The sequence below is a fragment of the Chiloscyllium plagiosum genome, chromosome 27 (assembly GCF_004010195.1).
Source record: "Chiloscyllium plagiosum isolate BGI_BamShark_2017 chromosome 27, ASM401019v2, whole genome shotgun sequence".
Taxonomy (NCBI): Eukaryota; Metazoa; Chordata; class Chondrichthyes; order Orectolobiformes; family Hemiscylliidae; genus Chiloscyllium; species Chiloscyllium plagiosum.
In genome coordinates this window covers 13,848,699-13,875,874 of record NC_057736.1, presented here as the reverse complement: position 1 = coordinate 13,875,874, position 27,176 = coordinate 13,848,699, and the positions used below count along the sequence as shown (strand labels likewise).

The 27,176-nt window shown below is 41.3% G+C and overlaps 1 protein-coding gene across 2 annotated transcripts in view; it reads right to left on the bottom strand.

The window, feature by feature from the left end:
• The window catches only part of LOC122563564 (synaptotagmin-like protein 2), an 86,292-nt gene extending 59,392 nt beyond the window's left edge, over positions 1 to 26,900 (bottom strand). The window contains exons 1-4 of one of the 2 annotated variants that reach the window (XM_043717458.1): positions 26,789 to 26,889; positions 17,055 to 17,165; positions 15,814 to 16,201; positions 13,532 to 13,680 (exon numbers count right to left, since the gene is read on the bottom strand). In XM_043717458.1, the coding sequence (XP_043573393.1) occupies positions 13,532 to 13,680; positions 15,814 to 15,941 (277 nt within the window). In that variant the 5' untranslated portion in view covers positions 15,942 to 16,201; positions 17,055 to 17,165; positions 26,789 to 26,889. Of the gene's footprint in view, positions 1 to 13,531; positions 13,681 to 15,813; positions 16,202 to 17,054; positions 17,166 to 26,788 lie in introns of both variants that reach the window. The other variant, XM_043717459.1, reaches the window with a different exon arrangement.
• Between the last annotated feature and the right edge of the window lie 276 nt (positions 26,901 to 27,176).

The following is a 27,176-nucleotide window of genomic DNA, read 5'->3' as shown; positions in this document are numbered from 1 at the left end:
AAGGACCTAAGGGGCAACTTTTTCACGCAGAGGGTGGTACGTGTATGGAATGAGCTGCCAGAGGAATTGGTGGACGCTGGTACAATTGCAACATTTAAAAGGCATTTGGATGGGTATATGAGTAGGAAGGATTTGGAGGGATATGGGCCAGGTGCTGGCAGGTGGGACTAGATTGGGTTGGGATATCTGGTTGGCATGGACGGGTTGGACTGAAGGGTCTGTTTCCATGCTGTACATCTCTATGACTAGTCATACAAGTAATAGGGTTACAATTGCAGATCAAAAAGTTAGGAATCCTGAAAGAAGTAACTCACCTCCTGACACCAAAACATCTGTCCATCATCTACAAAATGTTATTCAAGGTAAAATGGAATACTGCCCACTTGCCTTAATGAGTGCAGCTTCCAGAACACTCAAGAAGCTTGACACCAATTGGGACAAAGCAGACTGCTTGATTTGCACTACATCTGCAAACTTTCACTGTCCACCACAGACAGACATTCAGTAGCAGCAGTCTATCATCTACAAGATGCACAGTGAAAATAAACCAAGTTTCTTAAGACTGCACCTTCCATAACCAGTACCAGTGAAAGACAAAGGTAGCAGGTACATAGGAACATGACCAACAAGTTCCCCTCTCAACCATTTACCATCTCATCTTGGAAGTATGTTGTTGTCCCTTCAGTGTCACTGGGTTGAATCCTGGAACTCTCTCCTTAAAAGCACTGTGGACCATCCTAAACCAAATGGACTGCAGTGGTTCAAGAAAGCAGCTCACCATCACCACCTCTCAAGGGCATCCAGAGATGGCAAAAAATTCTGGCCTGGCCAGGGAGGCCCTTTCCCATGAAAGGATTCAAAAATTCTAATATTCTTAGGAGATGTTGTAATGCAGTGGCAGCATCCCTGCCACTGAGCTAGAAACTTTGGTTCAATTTCCACTTCAGAACTTGATGGCCATGGAACATGCTTTCGGAATTTGACCACAGCTTGATTACCAACTTGTAAACATCTATGGCAGGTGATAAGAATGGGAGAGTACTGGTCATCCATGCTTGATACAGTGGCATCTTTCAAGCTACATCCTTTGGTGACTGGTTAGCAATCTGTTCCAGAAAATTAGCAATGAAAAATGACATAATCACACGCTTGGCTCATGCACCACAAGATTCAGACTTGGAATCATTTAGTACATCCTTTCTACACAGAACTGGAAGATCACCCTTAACAAATACGGCCATGCTCGTTTCTCTTTAGATCCTTCTTTATCATTCATGAATACTTGCTAACCAGGCATGGTAAGAACCTATTTCTGGCCTTGGTTAAATCATGTATTTGTTATTACAGCAACATCATATTCCTATCTGTGGGATTCATGCCTGGGTGTCTCTAACCTCATTAGCTGCACTATGGGCATTACCATTTATATAATTTAGGATTTCCTTCAACTTATTTTTTAAAAAACTTTCCCTAGCCTTGTTCTTGCATTTTTAGCATCTTTCTAATTTTAACTTTTGCCCATATTTCTCTGTCCTTTGATCTCAGTATTGTTGCTTCTATTTTCTGGTTCTTCTTATTGTACCAATTAGTTTAAGCACTTCCCTGCAGTACTAGTTAAGCACTCAAGAAAACACTGCTCACACGTTAATTTAGATTAGATTACATTACTTTAGATTAGATTAGATTAGATTAGATTACTTACCTAACACTACGGGCAATTTAGCATGGCCAATTCACCTGACCTGCACATCTTTGGACTGTGGGAGGAAACCGGAGCACCCGGAGGAAACCCACGCAGACACGGGGAGAATGTGCAAACTCCACACAGTTAGTCGCCTGAGGCGGGAATTGAACCCGGGTCTCCGGCGCTGTGAGGCAGCAGTGCTAACCACTGTGCCACCGTGCTGCCCAGATGCAGCCTATCACCTTCTCCCAGATCCAAGAATCTGAAATTCTCTCAACTGCACCACTTCTCCAGCCACATATCAAAAAAATTGCTTTCCTTTTACTATACTCACTACAAAATGCTAATGTGAGTAATCCTGAGATTAATATCCTGGAGGTCTATTTAAAAATCTTTTTCCAAGCTCTTGACACTCTGCTGGAAGGATTTCATACTTTCTCTACTTATCTAATTTGTTCTGTCTGTTCCCTTTCCTCTTCTCTTGCAAGTTCAGTGACTTGTTCAGTGACACCATTTATTGTGACACCAGTGAGATCAACATACCATCTAGGAATTGCTTATGCTAACATAACAACCCATCTATGCCCAAAACTATTAATTTCCTATTTCTACTCTCTTTCTTTAACCTTGTGTGAAGTTAAATCTCTCATGGTTCCAGGGGTTTTTTTCTTATTGCATTTCTCCAGCTTTGTCATTCTTCTTGTCATTCAAAACATGCAATGCTTCTTTGCCTGTCCCAGGAGTAATTGGAATGTCCAAGTCATTTCATGAATTCACAACTTGATGTATCAAATGGGGACTATTACAGCAATACATTGAAAATCAGGGCTGACCAGAGCAAAAGCTAGTACAACAATCAAAACGAATCCAAGATAGAACCACTGAAGTTTACAAGATAGAAGGTGACTGACTGCAAAAGATAAAGCTGAACCATTCTAGGCAATCTTTGTTTCCTGCATTGGGCCCCACCATCACAGATGGTAGTTTTCAGCCAATTCGATTCACTCGATATCGAGAAACTGTTGGAAGCACTGGATAGTGCAGAGGTTATGAGCCTTGATGACATTCCAGTAATAGTGCTGAAGACTTATGCTCCAAAAAATTGCCAATCACCCAGCCAAGCTGATCCAATACAGTTACAACACTGGCATTGACTAATGATATGGAAAATCAACCAGGTTTCTCTTGTACACAAAAAACAGGATAAATTCAACCTGGTCAATTACCGTGTCATCAGTCAGTCAATCTCAATCATCAGTAAAGTGATGGAAGGTGTCATCAATTGTGCTATTAAGCAGCACCTGCTTAGTGACACCCAGATTGGGTCCTACCAGGGCCACTCAGGTCCTGACCTCATTACAGCCTTGGTTCAAGCATGGACAAAAGAGCTGAATTCCAGAGGGGAGTTAAGAGTGACAGCTCTTGACATCAAGGCTACATTCGACTGAGTGTGGCATCAAGGAGTCCTAGCAAAATTGGAATCAATGGGAATTGGGACAACCTCTCTGATGGTTGGATTCATATCCAGCACATAGAAAGATGATTGCAATTGTTGGAGGTCACTCATCTCAGCTCTAGGATATTTCTGCAGGAGTTCCTCAGGATAGTGTCCTAGCCCCCTTTAGTTACTTCAGTGACCTTCCCTCCATAAAGGCCAGACGTGGGAAGGTTTGCCATTGATTGCACAATGTTCAGCATAACGTACGGCTTTGCAGATACTGAAGCAGTCCATTTTCAAATGAAACAAGATCCTGACAATATCCAGGCTTGGACTGACAGTAGCAAGTAACATTCACACCTTACAAATGACAGGCATTGATTATCTCCAATAAGAGACAGAGACAATCTAACCACCACTATTTTAATTTCAATGATGTTACCATCACCAAATCCCCACTATCAATATCCTGTGGGTTACCATTTACAAGTTGAATCTTTTGGAAACAGTAGAGACAGATGACACTGCCAGTCCGTGAGGCAGCCAGGTCTGTCAATCAAAGGTTGACGTGGAGGCAGAGCGGAAGAGTCGGACATCGCACAGAGCCGTGGTATAGGGGACTCCATAGGGAGAGGAACTGACTGGGGTTTTTGTGGCAGCAGGTAGGACTTCAGGACGATGTGTTGCCTTCCTGGTGCCAGGGTTAAAGACATCACAGACAGAGTGCAGGAAATCCTCAAGGACGAAGGTGAAGAGCCAGAGGTGGTGGTACATGTTGCCACAAATGATGTCGGGAAGAAGAGGAGGAACATACTACAGTGGGACTTTGGAGAACTAGGAAGAAGGCTGAAAAGCAGGACATCCAGGGTGGTTATCTCCGGTTTGCTTCCAGTTCCTCAGGCTGGTGAGGCCAGAAACAGGGAGATAATGGACTTGAATGTGTGGCTGGGGAACTAGTGCAGGAAGCAAGGAGTTAAATTCTTGGATCACTGGGGTATGTTTTGTGGTAAGCATAAATTTTACAAGAGAGACGGTTTGCACCTTATTGGGTTGGGGACCAGCATTCTGGCAGGCAGGTTTGCTACTGCAACACAGCTACGTTTAAACTAAGTAGCCGGGGGGGGGGGGGACAAACTGGATGTTTAAGAAGGAAATTGAAGGGAAAGTTAGAACAAGGGAAGTCAAGAAAGACAACTGTATCAATGAAGCAGAAAACTCAAAAAGGGATCATGCTGTAAGGTTGAGTGAAATAGGAGTTGATGGGAAGGGTGAGGGCAGTAACAAATTAAAATATATGAATGCACGAAGCATTAGAAATAAGATGGATGAGCTTGAGGCTCTTTTGGAAAATGGCAGATACGATATTGTGGGGATAACTGAGACGTGGCTTCAAGTGGACAGGGCCTGGGAAATGAATATTCAAGGCTACATGTGCTATCATAAAGACAGACTGACGGGCAGAGGGGGTGGGGTGGCCATGTTAGTAAGGGATGATATTCAGTCCCTTGCGTGGGGGGACCTAGAATCAGGGGATGTAGAGTCAGTATGGATAGAGCTGAGAAATTCTAAGGGTAAAAAGATCCTCTTGGGAGTGATCTACAGGCCTTAAAAAAATGTGTTGCTGGAAAAGCGCAGCAGGTCAGGCAGCATCCAAGGAGCAGGGGAATCGACGTTTCGGGCATAAGCCCTTCTTCAGGAATGAGGAGGGTGTGCCAAGCAGGCTAAGATAAAAGGTAAGGAGGAGGGATTTGGAGGAGAGGCGTTGGGAATGCGATAGGTGGAAGGAGGTTAAGGTGAGGGTGATAGNGGAAGAAGATTGCAGGTCAAGAAGGCGGTGCTGAGTCCGAGGGCTGGGACTAGAAAAGGTGGGGAGAGGGAAATGAGGAAACTGGAGAAATCCGCATTCATCCCCTGTGGCTGGAGGGTTCCTAGGCAGAAGATGAGTCGCTCTTCCTCCAGGCGTCGTGTTGCCATGGTCTGGCGATGGAGGAGGCCAAGAACCTGCATGTCCTTGGCGGAGTGGGAGGGGGAGTTAAATTGTTCAGCCACGGGGCGGTTGGGTTGGTTGGTGCGGGTGTCCCAGAGGTGTTCTCAGTCCCAGCCCTCAGACTCAGCACCGCGTTCTTGACCTGCAATCTTCTTCCCGACCTCTCCGCCCCTACCCCCTCTCCGGCCTATTACCCTCACCTTAACCTCCTTCCACCTATCGCATTCCCAATGCCCCTCCCACAAGTCCCTCCTCCCTACCTTTTATCTTGGCCTGCTTGGCACACCCTCCTCATTCCTGAAGAAGGGCTTACGCCCAAAACGTTGATTCTCCTGCTCCTTGGATGCTGCCTGACCTGCTGCGCTTTTCCAGCAACACATTTTTAAGCTCTGATCTCCAGCATCTGCAGTCCTCACTTTCTCCTAGTTATCTAAAGTTATCTAAAGTCTGGATGTCGCATGTAAGTTGACACAGGAGCTGAAATTGGCCTGTTGCAAAGATGTTACTACAGTTGTTATGGGGGATTTCAACATGCAGGTAGACTGGGAGAATCAGGATGGTTCTCAAGAAAGAGACTTTGTGGAGTGTCTCAGAGATGGATTCTTAGAACAGCTGGTGCTGGAGCCTAGCAGGGAGAAGGCAATTCTGGATCTGGTATTGTGCAACAAACCAGAATTTATCAGGGACCTCGAAGTGAAGGAGCCATTGGGAAGTAGTGACCATAATACAATAAGCTTCAATCTGCAATTTGAGAGGGAGAGGGTACAATCGGAAGTGACAATATTTCTGTTGAATAAAAGGGAACTATGGAGCTACGAGGGAGGAGCTGGCCAAAGTTCAATGGTGCGATACCTTAGCAGGGATGACAATGGAGGAACAATGGCAGATATTTCTGTGTATAATGCAGAAGATGCAGGATCAGTTCATTCCAAAAAGGAAGAAAGATCCTAAGAGGAGGCATGGGTGGCCGGGGCTGACGAGGGAAGTTAAGGAACATATAAAGTTAAAAGAGAAAAAGTATAACATAGCAAAGGTAAGTGGGAAAACGGAGTACTGGGAAGCTTTTAAAGAACAAACAGAGGATTACTAAGAAGGAAATATGCAGAGAAAAAGAGGTACGAAGGGAAACTGGCCAAAAATATAGAGGAGGATAGTAAAAGCTTTTTTTAGGTATGTGAAAGGCAAAAAAATGGTTAAGACTAAAATTGGGCCCTTGAAGACAGAAACAGGGGAATATATTACGGGGAACAAAGAAATGGCAAAAGAATTGAATTGGTACTTCAGATCTGTGTTCACTGTGGAAGACACAAGCAATCTCCCTGAGGTAACAGTGGCTGAAGGACCTGAACTTAAGGGAATTTATATTTGCCAGGAATTGGTGTTGGAGAGACTGTTAGGTCTAAAGGTTGATAAGTCCTCGGGACCTGATGTTCTACATCCCAGGGTACTGAAGGAGGTGGCTCGAGAAATATTGGACGCGTTGGTGATTATTTTCCAAAGTTCGATAGACTCGGGATCAGTTCCTGTGGATCGGAGGGTGGCTAATGTTGTACCACTTTTTAAGAAGAGAGAAGGCAGGAAATTATAGACCAGTTAGTCTGACCTCAATGGTGGGAAAGATGCTGGAGTCTATTATAAAGGATGAAATTACGACACATCTGGATAGTAGTAACAGGATAGGTCAGAGTCAGCATGGATTTATGAAGGGGAAATCATGCTTGACTAATCTTCTGGAATTTTTTGAGGATGTAACTCTGAAGATGGACAAGGGAGATCCAGTAGATGTGGTGTACCTGGACTTTCAGAAAGCTTTTGATAAAGTCCCACATAGGAAGTTAGTGAGCAAAATTAGGGCACATGGTATTGGGGGCAAAGTACTTACTTGGGTTGAAAGTTGCTTGGCTGATAGGAAACAAAGAGTAGTGATAAACGGCTCTATTTCGGAATGGCAGGCAGTGACCAGTGGGGTACTGGAGGGATCAGTGCTGGGACCGCAGCTTTTTACAAGATATATTAATGATATAGAACATGGTATTAGTAATAACATTAGCAAATTTGCTGATGATACTAAGCTGGTAGGCAGGGTGAAATGTGAGGAGGATGTTAGGAGATTACAGGGTGACCTGGACAGATTAGGTGAGTGGTCAGATGCATGGCAGATGCAGTTTAATGTGGATAAATGTACGGTTATCCACTTTGGTGGCAAGAACAGGAAGGCAGATTACTACCTAAATGGAATCAATTTAGGTAAAGGGGCAGTACAGAGAGATCTGGGTGTTCTTGTACACCAGTCAATAAAGGTAAGCTTGCAGGTACAGCAGGTAATGAAGGCGGCTAATAGCATGCTGGCCTTCATAACAAGAGGGATTGAGTATAGAAGCAAAGAGGTTCTTCTGCAGCTGTACAGGGCCCTGGTGAGACCACACCTGGAGTACTGTGTGCAGTTCTGGTCTCCAAATTTGAGGAAAGACACTCTGGCTATTGAGGGAGTGCAGCGTAGGTTCACGAGGTCAATTCCTGGAATGGCGGGACTACCTTACGCTGAAAGACTGGAGCGACTGGCTTGTATACCCTTGAGTTTAGAAGACTGAGAGGGGATCTGATTGAGACATATAAGATTATTAAAGGATTGGACACTCTGGAGGCAGGAAACATGTTTCCACTGATGGGTGAGTGCCGAACCAGAGGACACAGCTTAAAAATATGGGGTAGACCATTTAGGACAGAGATGAGGAGAAACCTCTTCACCCAGAGAGTGGTGGCTGTGTGGAATGCTCTGCCCCAGAGGGCAGTGGAGGCCCAGTCTCTGGATTCATTTAAGAAAGAGTTGGATAGCTCTCTCAAGGATAGTGGAATCAAGGGTTATGGAGACAAGGCAGGAACAGGATACTGATTAAGGATGATCAGCCATGATCATATTGAATGGTGGTGCAGGCTCGAAGGGCAGAATGGCCTACTCCTGCACCTATTGTCTATAAATTTAACTGGACGTAGACATAATGTCAATGCAGTGGCTACAAGAGCTGGTTGGAGGCTAGAAAACTGCAGGAGTAACTCACCTCCTGACTCTCTAAAACCTGTCCACCACCTACAAGGTACAAGTCATGAGTGTGAAGGAACATTCCCCACTTGCCTGCATGGGTGCAGTTGCAACAACAAAAGAAGCTTGACACCATTCAAGAAAAAGTTGCCCACTTGATTGGCACCACAAACATCTACTCCCTCTTGCACAGATGTCCAGTTGCAGCAGTGTGTACAATCAATCAACAAGATGACTGCAGAAACTGACCAAAGACCCTTTGATAGTACTTCCAAACACCCAAATCCTATCTAGAAGGACAAGGTCAGCAGATACATGGGAAGACTACCAACTGCAAGTTCACCCCCAAGTTACTCACCATCCTCATTTGGAAATAATCACCATTCCTTCACAGTTGCTGGGTCAAAATCCTAGAATTCCCTCTTTAATGGCATTTTGAGTCTACCTGTACAGCTTGGACTGCACTGATTCAAGAAAGCAACCCACCATCACCTTCTGAACAACAAGGAATGAGCAATATATGCTAGCCCAACCAGTGAAGCCCATATCCCAAGAAGGAACAAACAAAAAAGTCTGACCTGTTGTGTCTGAGCTGACTTTTCGAAAGGAACAAGCCAAAACTAATTTTGTTGTTGATGAATACTTTTTAATATGTTACATCTCATTGGAGTAGTGTGCTAAAAATTAAGGCTTGCTATACCCAGAGTAATCAAGAACTTAAATATTTTTAAAAGTACAAAGAACTCCTCAATTTATTTGACTTTCAATCCCAGGATAACAGACAGCTTCTGCACGGAATAAGAATGACTATTTATTACATACAAATAAACTCTCACTACAGGTAAACAATTATAAACCATCAGTATCTAATTCTACATGATGGGGTCAGTCAGCTCAGGTTGTTGGACAGCTGGTTTGCAACAGTGACACCAGCAGTGCAGGTTCAAATCCCACACCAGCTGAGGTAACTATGAATGTCATGCTTTCACAACCATGCTCATGCCTGAGGTGTGATGACCTTCTGTTTAAATTCACCAGTCATCTCTAAGGACAGAGCAACACTGCAGGACTATGGCAACTTAACCTTTGCCTTATTCTAATCCCTTTTAAATAACTCTGGTCAAAAATGGGGTAAAAAAAATATAGGTATTATGAACAGAGCAAGAACTGGGAAAGCAGTTACTATTGCTGTTCACATGATTTGCCGAGATGATACTTGTGCTGATAAGGAAATCTTTTCTTCAATCTTCCTTTTCTGGGTGCTTTCACTTGTCTGCAGAAGGCACAGATTTACTTTTACAAAATGGTCTCAGATTTACTAATTTTAACAGACTCAAATTGTTTCTCTTTAGGCTTGAATGGTTTTTTTCCTGCAGACAGCTCTTGAGATGGTGGAGATCTCATGGTTTCTCACGGCATTCATAGGTGCAAGCTGTTCAACTAACTGGGAGCCAGAGGATTGGCCGCCAGAAGGCCTTTGTCATTGATAACTGGTCGCTAGTCCACAGACCAATCCGCCACATGTTGCTGAGTGAATTGCCATTTGGACACATCCTGGATCAAGTTTTTCTGTAAACCTCCTCCCAGTGCTATTTGAATCAGTAGCTGTATGTGAGATGTTGTATTTGCTTCACCAAATCATTCACAAGCACACTATGTTGACTGAATTGTGTTTCCCTTTATGCTTTTGGAATACATTTTACTAATACAAGACAAACTAAAGTAATACATCCCTTCTGCGTCTTTATACCTTTCAATTCCTATTGGCCCCATGCTATAAGCAGTGTTTAGATCTGTCTCTGTATCACAGGCTACCCCTGAATGAGTGTTAATACTGTAACCTACTCAGAACAATGCCACTCTACCATTGTGTCTCCATAACTCACTCAAAACTATGAAAAGACTATAATATTAGTTAGCCCTTAATAACAGTCTCTTGGGACCTGAATAGAGTGCAGAACATCAAACAGTTTCCTCCAATGATATGTACCTTTAAATATATCATAATTTGGCCATTACCCCCTTTAAGAAACTTACTGACAAACCAGCACTTACATGAAACTTCATGAATTAATGTCAAAACCGGCAATGAAATCTCATGACCAGCTCTATGTACTGAATAAAATTAGAGGATATATGTTTAATTGATAACTTGTTTAGATCATACAGGTCTAGTATTTCTACTAACATTACTAACTTTAAAGACAAAAGGACTAATATCTCTTAATTATGCAAGGTCAGACTGGACAGACATTCTAATCTTATCGGAACAGCCAGCATTTAACAAGTGCTTAAAACTATCTCCTGCTTCCCCGGAACAGATATCACGCAAAACGGTGTACAGTAGATACAATTATGTAACACCATAATGCTAAATGTATGGAAGAACTGTGTATAAAGAGGCTACTGTAAACACTACTTCAGATTCCATTGCTACCTCGAACTATGCTATTGCTGATGTGCAATAAAGAGGCTATTTTCGATCTTTTTCAACACAATTCTACACTGTATAAACATCACTTAGAGTATCATGTTACTTGCATTTTAAAATTGCTGCAGTCATTGAATCAGAATTATACAAAATGGAAACAGACCCTTTGGTCCAACTCGTCCGCACTGATCAGACATCCCAATCTGATCTCATCCCATTTGCCAACATATCTCTCTAAACCCTTCTTATTCATATACCCATCCAGATGTCTTTTAAATGTCGTAAATATACCTGCCTTCATCACTCTGGCAGTTGTTCCATACACACACTACCCCCTGCATGAAAAAGTTAACCCTCAGGGCCTTTTTAAATCTTCCCCTCTCACCTTAAACCTATGCCATCTAATTTTGGACCCCCTCCCAAGGAAAAAGACCTTGACTATTCACGCTATCCATCCTGCTCTGATTTTATAAACTTCTATAATTTCACTATAATTTCAGCCTACAATTTCCAGGGAAATAAAGTTCCAGCTTATTCAGCCTCTCCCTGTAACTCAAACCCCCCAGTCCTGGCAACATCCTTGTAAATCTTATCTGAACCCTCAAGTTTAACAATCTTCCTATAAAAGGGCGACCAGAATCGTAAAGAACATTCTAAATGTAGCCTTACCAATATCCTGTAAAGCAGCAAACATGATGTCCCAACTCCTATATTTAATGTACTGACCAATGAAAACAACTGTTCCAAACGCTGCCTTCACCACCCTGTATACATGTGACTCCACTTTCAAGGGATTATGCACCTGCACCCCTAGGTCTCTGTTCAGTAACACTCTGCAGGACCCTGCTCATTAACTATACAAGTCCTGCCTTGGTTTGTCTTACAAAAATTCAACACCTCACTTTATTTAAATGAAAGTCCATCTTCTGCTCCCTAGCTTATTGGCTCACCTGACCAAGATCTATTGTACTCCAAGATAATCTTCTTCACTGTCCACTACACACGTATTTTGGTGTCATCTGCAAACTTATGAACCATTCCTCCCATATTCATATTCAAATCATTTTATATGAAATGATGAAAAGTAGTGGACCCACCACCAATCCCTGTAGCACACTGCTGGTCACAGGTCTCCAGTCCAAAAAGCAACCCACTACCGTCACCCTCTGTCTCCTACCTTCAAGTCAATTTTCTGCAAAGTTCTCAAAAACACATGATCAGGTCCCTGGTATTTATCTATCTTCATGCATAGACCTCCCAGCATCTCCTCTTCTGTAATATGAACTATTTTCAAGACGTCACTATTTATTTCCCCAAGTTTCCTCGCTTCCATGACCTTCTGGACAGTAAATACAGTTTAGTATCTCACCTATATCTTGTGGTTCCACACATAGATGGCCATATTAATCTATGGGACCCTACTCTCTCCCTAGATAATCTTTTGCCCTTAATGCACCTGTAGAATCTCTGGATTCTACTTAACTCTATTTGCCAAAGCTATCTCATGTCTTTTTTTTGCCCTTCAAATTTCCTTCTTAAGTATATTCCTAATGCCCTATACTCCTCTCGGGATTCACTCAATCCCAGTTGTCAAAAGCTTCGTCTTACCGATAGATGCCTCCTTCTTTTTATTGACCAAAACCTCAATTTCCCTAGTCATCCAGTATTCTCTACACCCACTAACCTTTCCCTTCATACCAACAGGGACATATTATCTCTGGAGGTAAAAACAATGACTGCAGATGCTGGAAACCAGATTCTGGATTAGTGGTGCTGGAAGAGCACAGCAGTTCAGGCAGCATCCAAGGAGCAGCGAAATCGATGTTTCGGGCAAAAGCCCTTCATCAATCATTCCTGATGAAGGGCTTTTGCCCGAAACGTCGATTTCGCTGCTCCTTGGATGCTATCTGAACTGCTGTGCTCTTCCAGCACCACTAATCCAGAATATTGTCTCTGGACTCTTGTTATCTCTTTAAAGGCCTCCCACTTCCCAACCATTCCTTTATCTATGAATAGCCTCCCCCAAACAACTTTTAAAAGTTCCTGTCTCACACTGTCAAAATTGACCTTACTTCAATTTAGAACTTTAACTTTTTGAATACCTCTATCGATTTTCATAACTATTTTAAACCTAACAGAATTATGATCACTTGCCCCAAAGTTCTCGCCCACTGACACCTCAGTCACTTGCCCTGCCTTATTTCCCAACAAAAGGTCAAGTACTGGTCCTTCTCAAGTCGGTACATTCATATATTCATTAAGAAACTTTTCTTGTACACACCGTCGAAGCCCTTAACATGATGACAGTCCCAGTCCAAGTTTGGAAAGGTGAAATCTCCTACCATTACAACCTTATTATTCTTACAGATATCGGAGATCATCTTACATATTTGCTTTTCAATTTCCTGTTGACATTGGGGGGCCTACAGGACAATCCCAACAATGTGATCATCCTTTTCTTTTTTTCTCAGTTCCACCCATATAACTTCACTGGATGATCTCCCAGAAATATTCTCTCTCACCGACCCCCCCCCCACACACCTTGGTACAGCCACTATTTATCCCTAACCAAGAGTCCTTAATCAATCCTTGACTTTTATTTTCTTGTTTCAGTCCATAAAAGTATAGTAAAATGAAAACACTGTTTTTACAACCACATATCCAGTTTTACCCTGAAAGCTATACCAATCTCTTCTCCAATCTCTCCCTGTGACAAAACATTCCAAACACCAATTAGCTTCTGTGCAAAACCATTTTTTTGCTAACCCCCCCCCCCCCCCTTACTCTTATGAGTGTGGAAATTTAAAAAACGACATGAAGAAATTGAAGATCCTTCAAAATAACCTTTCCTGATTATTCTGTCACAACTGTTCCTAACTTTAAAATCCTCCAATAGATCTCCTCTTAGTTTTTTTCTGCTCCTATAGAAACAGTTTACCTTTCAGATTTACCTTTTGTTCTTTTCTTCTTACGAATAGAAGCACGTACAATATCTGATCCAAACTTTTTGTCTGTGTGTCGCTTTGCTCTGACTTCCTTAAACCAATCACCTGTTGCAATTTTTAACTGTTCAGGATTAAGAACAGATTGTTGCAACTTCCTGCAAAATTCACAAGAGAAACATTTAGGAGCAGTAACACAAATTAAATGTAAGAAGGAGCAGTTATATACAGCAATAATATCTCATGAATTAAGATTCATGATCACTGTCCTAAAGCTCTGTAAAAGATTTAGAAAATGGGGGAAATTATGCATTAAGGCTTCAAATTCTAGCAATTCACTGTACAAGATACAGTACTTATATTAATTTTGGAATCCAACCCAAAAACTAATAATGGTACCTTAATTAGTTTAACTAGATGCCAAATTGTGCCTGCAATTTTGGAATTCCCTCACAGTTGCCAGAGATATGGCAGTCACTCCAGTTATGAATAAACAAGTTTTCTGCAATAATCCCAGTGGTATGGGACCTGTAGCAGCTTGTTGAAAATTTCCAGCTTAAATCTTATGACACAAAGTTGGGAGGAAAACCAGGTTTAATGTATGGAGCTGGAAATTTCAAAAAGGTCATAGACAGATTAAATTAATGGGCATTAAAGGCATTCAGCGTTGAAAACATGAGATCATCCACTTTGAACTTGAGAAAGATAAATCAGAGTATTTTCTAAATAATGGAGACAAGGAATTATGGGAGAACATTAAAATATAGGGATTCAAGAACAGGAATGACAAAGCTAATGAACAATACAAAACAATGAAAAAGACTTCAGAGACTCTCACTGATGAAGTTATGTGGCAAAGCGCCTGAAAACAAACCTTCAAGCTCAGCAAGCTAACTTACATACTAATTAGAAAGACTAATAGATATTGACTTTTATCTTAAAAGGGATAAAAATGATCTTAATGTTGTATAAAGTTATTGTTATACCCTACTTAGCGCACCATGTTCAGTTCTGAGCACCTCATTTCAAGGGGATATATTATCCTTGTAAATGTGGCTTGTGTTCCCTTGAGAACAAAGGATTGGAGGGTGATTTGATGGGAGTTTAAAATTACAGAGGTGCAACTGGGTAGGAATACAGGAAAATGGATTATAACCTTAAAATGAGAGCTAGACCTTTCAGGAATGAGATCAGGAAATCCAATTTCACAAAGACTTATTAAAGGCTAATCCTAATCCTAATCCCATTTCCCATTAGTTTCTGTGGACAGAGCCAGTGGGCTGACCATGGCCCATCTCTTTAACTATCTAACTGCTCCAGGACATGAAGTGCCCAGACCCCTGACAGGTGGCTGCACATCTCCCAAACTGTATTAGCCCAAACCCCTAGATTGAATGCTATGAAATGACAGGATTGACTGTGACCCACTCCCTGTACTGTAGAGGCACTGACACCCTGGCAGAAAACATCTTGAAAATCTTCAGTACTTTGCTTTTGGTTTCATAATTGGTGTTAATTTCCACGTGGTAACTGATTATGGTTGTAGCTTGTTAATGGTTCACTTGCCTCACTTGCTAATGAGACAAAGTTAACACTTAGTAATGACTGATAATTGAACATTCATAAGTCATCAAAGATGCTTGTCAGAATGTCCTGTTCATCAGCAGGTCTGGCAGGACATATGGAGAGAAAAGTGGAGTTATGTTTCAAATCCAATACAACTTTTCTTCAGAAGTGGATCTATTTCTCTGTTAACTCGACTTCTCTCCCCACAGATGCCATCAGACATGCTGAGTTTCTCCAGCACTTGCTGTTTTCATTTCAAATCTCCAGCATCTAGAGCATTGGTGTGGCCTGTTTATCACTTGGACTTGACTACTTCTTTTGTTGTACCCCACAAAATATTGTGGCTGGTTGCTTAAGATATCTTATCATTGCAACAGCTTCTTAGCAATTGGTGGTAAAGTTTAGTAATTCCCAAGTCAGTGAAAAGTTTCTAAAATGGTAGACATTCAGGAAGCTATGTTACATTCAGGCATAAATGGCCCCATGATTTCACAAACTTCAAGGAAAACATCACATTTAATTATTCCAGAAGTTACTTGTGTTATTACACTAACCTTACTGCTAAAGTTAATTAATTCATTGTAAATCTTTTGCTTCACAATTAACATTAAAGACTAGCACAAAATTGCACAGGAAAAATTGTCATCGACTGTAACAACTGGAAATGTGGAATAATTATTCAGTTCTAATTGTGAGAATTAAATGAAAAATTTCCTTCTGCTTACTTGATCCGTTGGTCCTCCAATAAACGGAGCTCAGCGTCTCGAGAAAGGACATGTACAATCATGTCTAACTCCTCATCATTTAGGAAACTCAAATCAATCAGGTCCTCTACGTTGAAATCTAACTCCATGGCAAGATGTCCAGTGCCAGGTAATTCTTCAAGAGAAATCAGCAGCAAACGTCAGCTAGACTTGGTGGTGAAAATACTTTAGTGCCTTCCTGAACAGTTGAGCAATTTTCAGTCTTGTAAACTCTGTTCTTCACAGGATTAGCAATGCAGCAACATCCATTCTTAAAGAGCCCAATACTATCTAAATTTGAGGGAAGCAAGTCCCAAATCTTCTATTATGTCCCAATTTCTTTTTCTGCATTGGTCCTGACAAAAGGTCACTGCAAACAAACAGAATTGAGTGATTTTATTCAAATCACCAATTTTTGTTAAATTTTGCATATTGGTTCTATAGCATTAAACAATGGTAATCTGCATACTTCAACTGAGGAAGAGTAGACACTATGTATATTCAAAACTACCTGGTTTCAGCCCTTTGCACCTTCACTGCAGAGTTCCTTGTTCTACCAATGCCACCCTCCAAATACTGCTGCCATAGTGCAGGTCATGATGCTGGCTGTTTTCCCTGGAGTGTAAAAGGTGGAGGGCTGAGAGATGTATAAAATCAAGAAGGGTGTGGATAGGATAGATAGACAAAGTCTTTTCCCTGGGTTTGGGGGGGGGGGGAAAGAGTCCAGAACTAGAGGGCATAGATTTAGGGTGGGAGGAGAATGATTTAAAAGAGATCTAAGGGGCAATTCTTTCACACAAATAGTAGTGATGTATGGAATGAGCTGCCAGAAGAAGTGGTGGAGGCTGGTATAATTACAACCTTTAAAAGGCATCTGGATGGGTATATGAATAGGAAGGGTTTAGAAGGATATGGGCCACGTGCTGGCAAATGGGACTAGACTAATTTAAGGTATCAAATCAGTGGGACAAGTTGGACTGAGGGGTCTGTTTCTGTGCTGTACAGCTCTATGACTGACTGGCCTTTTATCATACTTGGAGCCTTGGTTCCTTCCACACCTCACTCCTAGGTCTGGCTCTTATTTTAAGATTATGCCTCCTTATTCCCTGACTTGAGAAAATAATTTCTCCTCCATCTATCTTCCCAAACCCTTAGTCATTTTAAATAGATCTTTAATCTCAATGTATAAGAAAATGTAAGCCTCAAGGTTTCGGATTTGTTACCTTATTGCTCTTGATGCTCCTCTCCTACATTTGACACAACAGTGACTTAGTGACAAAATTTGTTGCAGTCTTCTCAACAATACCAATTTGATTTCATGAAACGCCTTTACACTGCATTGGATATGGACAAAACACAGGGATCAGGATTAACTAGGAGTCCAAGAACCATCACAGTTGTTGAGATCAATATTTAACTGTTACCACATCAGAGACAGGAGAAATAATTTCAGCATCAGCAGGAAATATCATGGGGCTGTTGGGAAGTGGGAGGTTTGTAGGGCCTGAAAGGAAACTTTCCTGGATGCATTTTTCAAGCATTTCATAGAGAGGGGTTGCTGCCAACAGTGCATTTTTCAAACCCCAAGTCCCACCTTCCAAATGCCTGTGGGTACAGTTTCTGCACACACAAACTTTCCAAAAATAATGCAAATTCCAGAGATAACAGGCTTAAAAAAAAAGGGACACAAGACCATAAGGTATAGGAGCAGAATTAGGTCGTTCGGCCCATCAAGTCTGCTCTGCCATTCGATCATAGCTGATAGGTTCTTTATTAAGGGGCTCAAAGGTTATGAGGAGAGGGCAGGAGAATGGGGTAGAAAAACCTATCTATCTCTGTCTTAAATACACTGAATGTCTTGATCTACAGCCTTCTGTGGCAATGAGTTCCACAGATTCACCACTCTCTGACTGAAGAAATTCTAAAGGACTGTCCCTTCACTCTGAGGCTATGCTCTCAGGTTCTAGTCTCTCCTACTATTAAAAACATAGGTTGTTGTGCTATAACACAAGTGTCATCAATGTCAATTTGCTGTAACGCAATTGATGAATTGGGGATGTTGTATCTCAAGTGCGAATTTTTAAGACATATGTTGGCTGTAACTCGATTACATCGCCAGCACTTTAAGCGCTCTTTCTAAAGTGCACTTTTTCAATAACATGGGATTGTACAAGAATGCAACCATCATGTTATAGAAAAACTGACTGTATTTTCTCCATGCCCACTCTATCCAGGCCTCTCTGAATACTGATGTTGATTGACTCCAGCAGATCTTTAGTCACCAGCTGCCATCCTGAAATATTCTGTAAATTTCAATGAGATTCCCCCTCATCCTTCTAAACACTATCGAATCCTCATCCACTCCACATATGACAGTCTTCATCCCTGGGATCATTCTTGTGAACCCTCCCTGGACTTCCTCCAAGGTCAACACAATCTTCCTTACATATGGGATCCAAAACTGCTCTCAACATTCCAAATGTAGTCTGATCAGAGTTTTATACAGCCTCAGCAGTCTAGTACTCTAGGCCTCTCATAATGAATGTTACGTTGCAATTGCCTTCCTATCTGCCAACCAAACCTGCATGATAACCTAAACAGAATCTTTAGCTGGGAGTCCTAAGTCTCTTTGTGATTCAGATTTCTGGAGCCTTTCCATATTTAGAAAATGGTCTCAGCCATTTATTCTTACTACCAAAGAGTGTGTAATCTCTCACTTTCCCACATTGTATTCCATCTGCTACTTCTTCACCCACTTTCCTAAGCCTGTAAAAGTCTTTCTGCAGTCTCCTGCTTCCTCAACACCACCTGATCCTCCATCTATCACTGTGCCATCTACAAACACAGCATCAGTGCTCCAAAAGCTAGTACTTCCAAATAAACCTGTTGCACTATAACCTGGTGTTGTGTGATTTTTAACTTTGCCCACCCCAGTCCAACAGCAGCACCTCCTTATCATGTTGGCTCTTATCTTATTGTGCAACCTCCTATGTGGCACCTTGTCAAAGGCCTCTTGGAAATCCAAATAGTTCATGAATGTCCTATGCCGAACTTGCCATTACCTCCTCAAAAGAATTCTAACAGACTTGTCAGGCACAATCTCTTCTTGACAAAGACGTGTTGACTAAACCAGAATTTACCCTACACTTCCAAGTACTCTGCAGTCTCACTCTTTATAATGGATTCTAAAGTCTTACCAATGACTGAGGTCAGGCTAACTAGCTGATAGCTTCCCCATCTTCTGCCACCCTCCCTTCTTAAACAGGGGTATTGCATTAGGCATTTTCTAGTCTTCGGGACTCTCCTTGATTCAGTGATTCCTGAAAGATCACCACCAAAGCCTCCCTGTAATAAGGTCAGCTTGTGGACCTCAGAATATATGAGTTCCCTGAACCCCTGTTACTCTGGTCCAATCAGGGAGCCCTGACTGAAGGATATGAATAGCAAAGTCAGACATCCTGTTCACTCTTGAGAGCTGGCTTGAAGGATGCTGAATCAATGGCAAGGATTGTGTGTGTAAATAAAGGTTAAAAATCAGACAACACTAGGTTATAGTCCAACAGGTTATAGTCCAACTAGCTTTCGGAGAACTGCTCCTTCGTCAGGTAGGAAGTGAGGCAGAATCAGAAGATACATAATTTATAGCATAAGTTCATAGTGTCAAGCAACTGATATGATCCTGCCCTACTAGTGACCTGATGAAGGAGCAGTGCTCCAAAAGCTAGTACTTCCAAATAAACCTGCTGCACTATAACCTGGTGTTGTGTGATTTATAACTTTGTCCACCCCAGTCCAACAGCGGTACCTCCTTATCATAAAGGAAGGTTGATATGGTCAAGGGCCACTAGATCCTGTGCAGTTAATGCAGTGGGGATGAGAGAAAAGCAGGCTCCTCAAGAAATTCACTCACAGCAGTTGCCTTTGAGTTGGGGTCAGCATTTCTGGAATCATGCTTGGCTCATTCAATCTTACTGTTGAAGACTGGGCCCAGTATGTGGAAAGAATGTGTTTTTTTTTCTGGCCAAGTGACATTGGGGTCGATAAAAAGGAATTTTCCTGACAGTTAATGGACCCATAGCTTTCTCAAATATTAGGAGCCTAAATTTCTCGGAGGCACCAGTAACAAAAACCTTTCAAGAATTGATGGATTTAGTTAAGAAACATTATGATCCCTGCCTCCTCCAATTCTGAGTTACTCAACATTTCAAGAATCAGGGAATCCACATCGAGATTTTTGACTCGATTAAGATGACTGGTATAGGCATGTAACTTCGGTTTAATGCTTATTGAGATGCTGAGAGACTGTTTGGGTATGTAAGTCTAATGATGTAACCATGCAAAATCACCTACTAGCTGAAGCCCAATTGGACTTCAAACAAATGCCACAACTGGCTTTATCATTGGAAAATGTTGCAAGTGGAGCATATTCCCATGGAAATGGACACCTTTGCTAATTTGACTGAGCTTGGGTACACCACGTGAGTGAAAGCAATTGCACAACCTCATAGAGAACACATCCTAAACAGATGGACTCTCGGTCAGCCCACAGCAAAGCCCCAAAACAAAGCCAGGCTACAGCCAAATGGTGAAAATCTTCAAGATCAAGGCCAGCAAGCCATTGTAGTTGCTGTTGGTATGTGGACTCAAAACAGCAGAAGAGTTCCACTCGACCTAAATTGAGTAAGATAATTCATTGGCCAGTATCCAGGAGAGTGCACACCATGGAAAGTCCATCTACATTTGGTTTGGCACAGTTGAATTGCTTAGCAACATCTGAATTGGAACCAATCAAAATAAATGTCTGGTGAAATGGTCATTCAGTTCTAATGGAAGTGGATACTGGTGCACCATTTTAGTGATCACAGAACCAATCTTCAAACAATTTGCTCTGGACTTCAACCCTTAAGTTTGTGTAAGACCTCAACTAGACTGAGAACTTGTATCAGGGAACCTTTACAGATTAAGAGTACAACTTCAGTTCCAGTTTCTTATGAGAACCAGCTTGTTTAGTTACCATTAATAGTAAAAGGCTCAGGCCCAAGCCTAATGGGACAAATTTTGTTGAAAAGAGATTCACCTTGATTAGCTCAACATTTTTAATTAGAAAATGGCTGCCTGAGTGAAGTCCTAATTAAACACCTGGATATTTTCAGGAAGATCTAGGGATTATCAAAGGAACCAAAGCCACCTTGCACGTTGACCAGGAATCAAATTCACAATTCTGAAAAGGTCCATCCAGTGCCATTTGCATTATGGGCACAAGTGGAGGCAGAAATCAGAAGGCTGGAAAGCAAAGGATTCCTCAAACCAACCCATTTTGTGGAATGGGCAGTACCGGTCATACCAATTGTGAAGCCCAATGGATTGGTTAGTCTTTGGGGGGGATTTTAAACAAACATGGTAAACCACTTTTCACACTTCCTCGTGTTGAGCATTTATATGCAAAGCTCGCAAGGGACGGTCCTTCACGAAGTTGAACATGAGCCATGCGTATTTGCAACTGCGGTGAGATAAGGATTTGCAGAAGTATGCTACAATTCTAATACCCATAAAGATTTGTGCCAACATATATGAGTTTGCCATTTGGGGTATCAGCAGCCTGTGCTTTTTTTCAGCAAATGACAGAGAACATTTTAAAAGGTCTACCCCAGATCTCCATTTATTTATATGTCATGCTAATAACAGGGAACACCAATTAGGGCACTTGGAGTAATTGGACATAATCCTTCGGTTTCTCCCAGACAGGCATATTCTTTAGAAGGGAAAATATGTGTTCCACACACTCCAAGTGAGCTACTTGGGCTACAAAGATGATAAGACTGCGTTAGATGACATGTCGAAAGCTAAAAGTGAAGTTGATCAAAGGTGCCCTGACTCCCACATCTGTATCAGAGTTTAGATCTTTTGACGATGAATTATTATAGAAAGTTCATACATAACCTGGCCTCCATCTTGGCACTTTGCATTAACTATTAAAAAACGGTCAGCCTAGAAATGGTTGTGTAGTCAAGCCATAGCTTTCAGGGAAGTGAAAAAAACAGCTATTATCCTCTAAGGCGTTGGCATACTGTAATCCCAAGCAAGATCTGGTATTGATATAAAATGGCTCCCCCATGGCATCCAGGACTTCGGCTAATACAGAGCGTAAATACATCCAGATAGAGAAGGAAGGTTGGGGGTCAAATTTGGAATCAGGAACTTCCTCCAATACCTTTACAGATGTAAATTTGTAATAATAATGACTTCTGTTAAGTTGACTTAAAGACAACAAAACAGTGCTGCCCATAGCTTCACGCAAAATTCAGCGGTGGGCTCAAATACTAAGTGCATATAATTACAAGTTGGACCATTGTCCAAGATACCAAGTAGCAAATGCAGATGCATTGAACTGCCTCCCAGTGGCAGATACATCACCGGGAGTACCACTACTGGAAGAGTCGGCGGTGGTTTTAAACTTTCTGTACACACTTCCAGTCATGTAGAAAGATCCAGTATTGGTGAAACTGAAACAGCTGGTATTGAATCAACTGTTTTTTTTGACCAATGGCAAAAAAACAGACAAGTTGAATGGCTAATCTATACTCTAAATGAAACTTCACCCCTTTCATAAAATTCCTTTACACATACAAATCAGACACACAGAGACAAGACAAAAACAAATATCGAAGAAGGTGAAAGGAATAAAAGTCAGAAGCATAATTCTGGTACCAGTCTAGATCACAGACTTGATGAATTGTTTTCATTCAGCATTCTGGAGTATTTCTGATTCTTTGCTAATAAATATGAGATTGTGAATATACCTACTCTCAAACGTACATTCCTAGTAGCAAATTTGCCCTTTCTATGCCAATGAAAATATATTTTTCCCTTTTTTCTTTCAACAAGGGATTTACAAAGGTGAGGGAAAGTAGTCAACGACCAGGTATTTTCTCTCACTTTTCCACACAGAAGAGAAAAAGCAAGAAGTAGATGTTTTCTTTCCAGAGAATTGATGTTTTTGCTGTTTTATCCATACCAGAGGTTAGAATCATCTGCCTTGGAACCAATCAAATGGTTGTGACTATGCAGATCCCTCCTGAGCCCACAACAACTGGGACCTGATTGAAATGTCTATTAAAAGACTATCTGCCCCAAATTCCCCTTAACAGACACCTGTGATACCATTCTGGCTGAAATGCTCACTCTCTACTTAAAAAAGGCAACATCGCACATACACTTCACAATGTGTTCCAGTAACTTGTTTTTGAAACTGCAAAACATCTTCCTACACAATTTCCTAACTTTAAAAGGAGTACCTTCTCCCATTCTAATCCTCAGTCTAAAAACAAAGTGGCCTTCACAATTGTTAAGGCTTCCTTATTAATAAATTCCAGTACTTTTTGACAACTGATGTAATACTAATTCATCTTAGTTTCCTATTTTCTCTCTCTCCTTTATTGAACAGGATTTTTTTTTAAAAAAGATTCTTTACATTGTGGAAACAGGCCTTTCGGCCCAACCAGTCCACACCGACCCTCCGAAGAGTAACCCACCCAGACCTATTTCCCTTTGACTAATGCACCTAACACTATGGCCAATTCACCGGACCCGCACATCTTTGTGATTGTGGGAGGAAACCAGAGCACCCGGAGGAAACCCACACAGACACTGGGAGAATGTGCAAACTCCACACAGACAGACAGTCAGAGGCTGGAATCGAACCTGGGACCCTGGTGCTATGAGGCAGCAGTGCTAACCACTGAGCCACTGTGCCCTTGAACTGGCTAACTTCCAATTCAATGGGACCATTCTAGAATCTCAGAATTTTTGAAAAATCATAACCTGCACATCTACTACCTCATAAAACCCTAGAATACAGAGCATCAGGTTGAAGGGATTTGTTAGATTTTAGTCAGTCACGTTTCTTCTCCACAAGGTCTTGTCACACAAAAATAGCTACATACTGCTTGGCTAGATGTTTTGGATTCAAGTTCCATCTTAGAGCTTGATGGCCCCAGAAGGTGTTTCATAACATAGTCAAACAGTGTAATTATGAATCTGTAAATTGTTCCAAAACATGGCTGATAAGAGTGGGAGAGAGTCCTGGTTTGGAGAAGACCAAGGTAAGTACAGAGCAACAGCCTTTCTTGTTAAACGATTTCAACACAGCTTCTACCATCATCAAGCATTATCCTCATTCCAATGCACTAACAAATATTTTCTTTCTGCTGATATTAATTATCTTAATTTCTTTCATCTTATTAGCTCTTAGGTTACTTTCTATTTCTAGTACGTAACTGGTGTCTTCTACTGGAAAGACAAAGTATTTATTCAATGTCTCTGCCACTTCCTCATTCGCATGATCATTTCCCCTATTGCTGCCTCATGGGATCAGTATACTTCAGCTATTTCCCTTTTACACACATACAAAAACTCTTATAATTTGTTTTATATCCCCAAATAACTTGTTCTCAGATTTTAATTTCCATGTCATCTTTTTGGTGGGCCTCTACAGGTTTCTAAAGCTTATCCTAATGGGCAGCCAGAAGGAGCTGAGGTAGTCCATGCTTCTTTCACCAGTCTCCTGACCCCACCCCAAACCACCTCACATAGCTTTGGCAAAAAGGTGTGTTACATCCAATTTTAAAAACTACACTTTACTAAAGGAACAGAAGATTATACAGGAGTTGTTGAAATGGCTTACTGAGAGTAGTTTCAGGATTGGAGGATTTCAGTTACCTGGATAGGAGGCTGAGGGGTGACCTTATAGAGGTTTACAAAATTATGAGGGGCGTGGATAGGACAAATAGGCAAAGTCTTTTCCCTGGGGTCAGGAGTCCAGAACTAGGGGCATAGGTTTAGGGTGAGAGGGGAAAGATATAAAAGAGACCTAAGAGGCAACTTTTTCATGCAGAAAGTGGTATGTGTATGGAAATGAGCTGCCAGAGGATGTGGTGGAGGCTGGTACAATTGCAACAGTTAAGAGGCATTTGGATGGGTATATGAATAGGAAGGGTTTGGAGGGATATGGGCCAGGTGCTGGCAGGTGGGACTAGATTGGGTTGGGATATCTGGACGGTGTGGATGGGTTGGACTAAAGGGTCTGTTTCCATGCTGTACATCTCTATGACTCTATTAGAGAATCTGGGGTTGTTCTTCTTTGGGAGTAGAAAAGTGAGGAGAGAAGATTAGATTAAGGTGTTCAAAATCAATGAGGAATCTATAAAATATATTGGATAAAACTAGCCCTTTGGCAGGAGAGTTGTGAACCAAAGGACACTGATTTAAGTTTATTGGCAAAAGAATCAATAAGAATGAGGAAAAATCCTTTTGAACTTGGAATGCAAGCCTTGACAGTGTAAAGGAAGCAGACACAATCATGTCTTCATTAGGGACTGAAGGAAAAAGAGGTGCAGGGAAAGTGATGAGTCTCTTGTTGTTTTACATTTAAACAGGTCTTTTGGTCAGCATAATAATCAGTCCGATTATGTTGCCAACAATTTTTTAGGCTTTCAAGAGTTCAGTATAAATTTCCAATCTTGTTTGCTAAGCTTGTAAAGAAAAAAAAAATCAGGTGTTAAAGTAGAAAACTTTTGTACTTTACTTTATTAAAACATATTTAATACCACCTCATCATTCTCCCACTCGCAATGGGTCGATAAACATTTACTCTAAAAGATGACAGCTTATTAGGGAACTGAAGGAAAGATGTGCAGGGAAAGTGATAAGTCTCAGTGTTTTACATTTAAAACAGATCTTTTGATCAGTGTAATAATCAGTCCCATTATGTTTTATAAACAATAGAATCCCTACAGTGTGGAAATAGATTATTTGGCCCAACAAGTCGACACAACCCTCTGAAGAGCATCCCACCCAGAGCCATCTCGTTATTCTATCCCTGCATTTCCCTTGGCTAATGCACCTGACCCATATATCCCTGGACTCTGTAGTTTAGCATGGCCAATCCACATAACTTACACATCTTTGGACTGTGGGAGGAAACCAGAGCACCCATTGGGGGCCCACACAGACAGTGTGGAATCAAACCCAGGTCCCTGGAACTGTGAGGCAGCATTGCTAACCACTGAGTCACCATGCTGCCCAACAGATGACTTTATTTCCTGTTAGACAAGTACTTAAATTGTATTTATAAACAATTATAAGCTTTACTATTCTCAAAATATCAATGTAACATACTTCTTCCATATTATTCCTTACTTGGTAAACAACCCAATAAGAAAGTTTTCATCAGCAATTGAACCCACTGACTAAGATACATCAACAGACTTACTTCAAGTAACATGCACACTCCTCACAAATATGTCACCATGAAGATCTCACCCTCAGGTCTTTACCTGAGACATGGTGACCCTCAGGTTAAATATACCACCAGCTGTGTCTCTGTCTCACACTCAGAGCAATCCTCTGATCTTTCAGGGCTATTGCAAGTTTACCTTTTTAACCACTGGTAAGCCTCACATATTAAATGTACATCTACTTACACTAATTAAGGCATACACAGCAATGCATTTAGCTTAACAGTCATTATTATACACCCACACTAAACAATAACACATTAACATCTGTATATTCACACGAACAGGAACACACATGGCTGATGTTATTAGCATTAGCAATACTTTTTCAACTAACACATTCATCGTCACTAACAGATTCTTAGCAACTTCAAATTCACAGCTATAACTGTCTCAATTCTTGTAACTTAACACAACATTTTTGCAGCTAACATAAAATGCAAACTCTAGCAAATTGGCCTATTTTATTCCTAAAGCTTTTAGTTTCTCTCAGGCACTTTCCTATTGAGTTCAGTAAACTATAAACATTACTTGCTTCATAAGGCCTAATCAACAGCTTAACCCATGAAACAGTTGGGGGTTTTCAACCAACTGAAATGAGCATTCACGACTGGATCAGCATCAGCTCAAGTAAGCATGCTTATTTTAACAATGACATTTACCTGATCAATTTAGATGAATTGCTGAACTGATGAGAAGAAAGGCCTCAACATGAACAGAGTACTAAGGCCCCACAACAAGCCAGCAGCTGTGCAATTATGAAAGTTGCCAGAGTGGCTTTAAGTTTGCATTAGCAGAGTCAGATATTGTGACACCTTTGATAGGAAATCTAACCACAAAGTGTAGAGAAAGAAAACAGGACTGGAGTTTAGTCTGACATGGAATGAGTTTTAAAGACTACTTCAGTTTGTGATGCACAGCCTTATACAAACTAACTCACTATTTTGTACACATTATAACTTCACACATAATTGTTTATGTTATAAACTCAGTTGCCCTGTACTTTCGAAAAGAATATATAGGTCATACGTACTACTGAGCTAGTTCTGC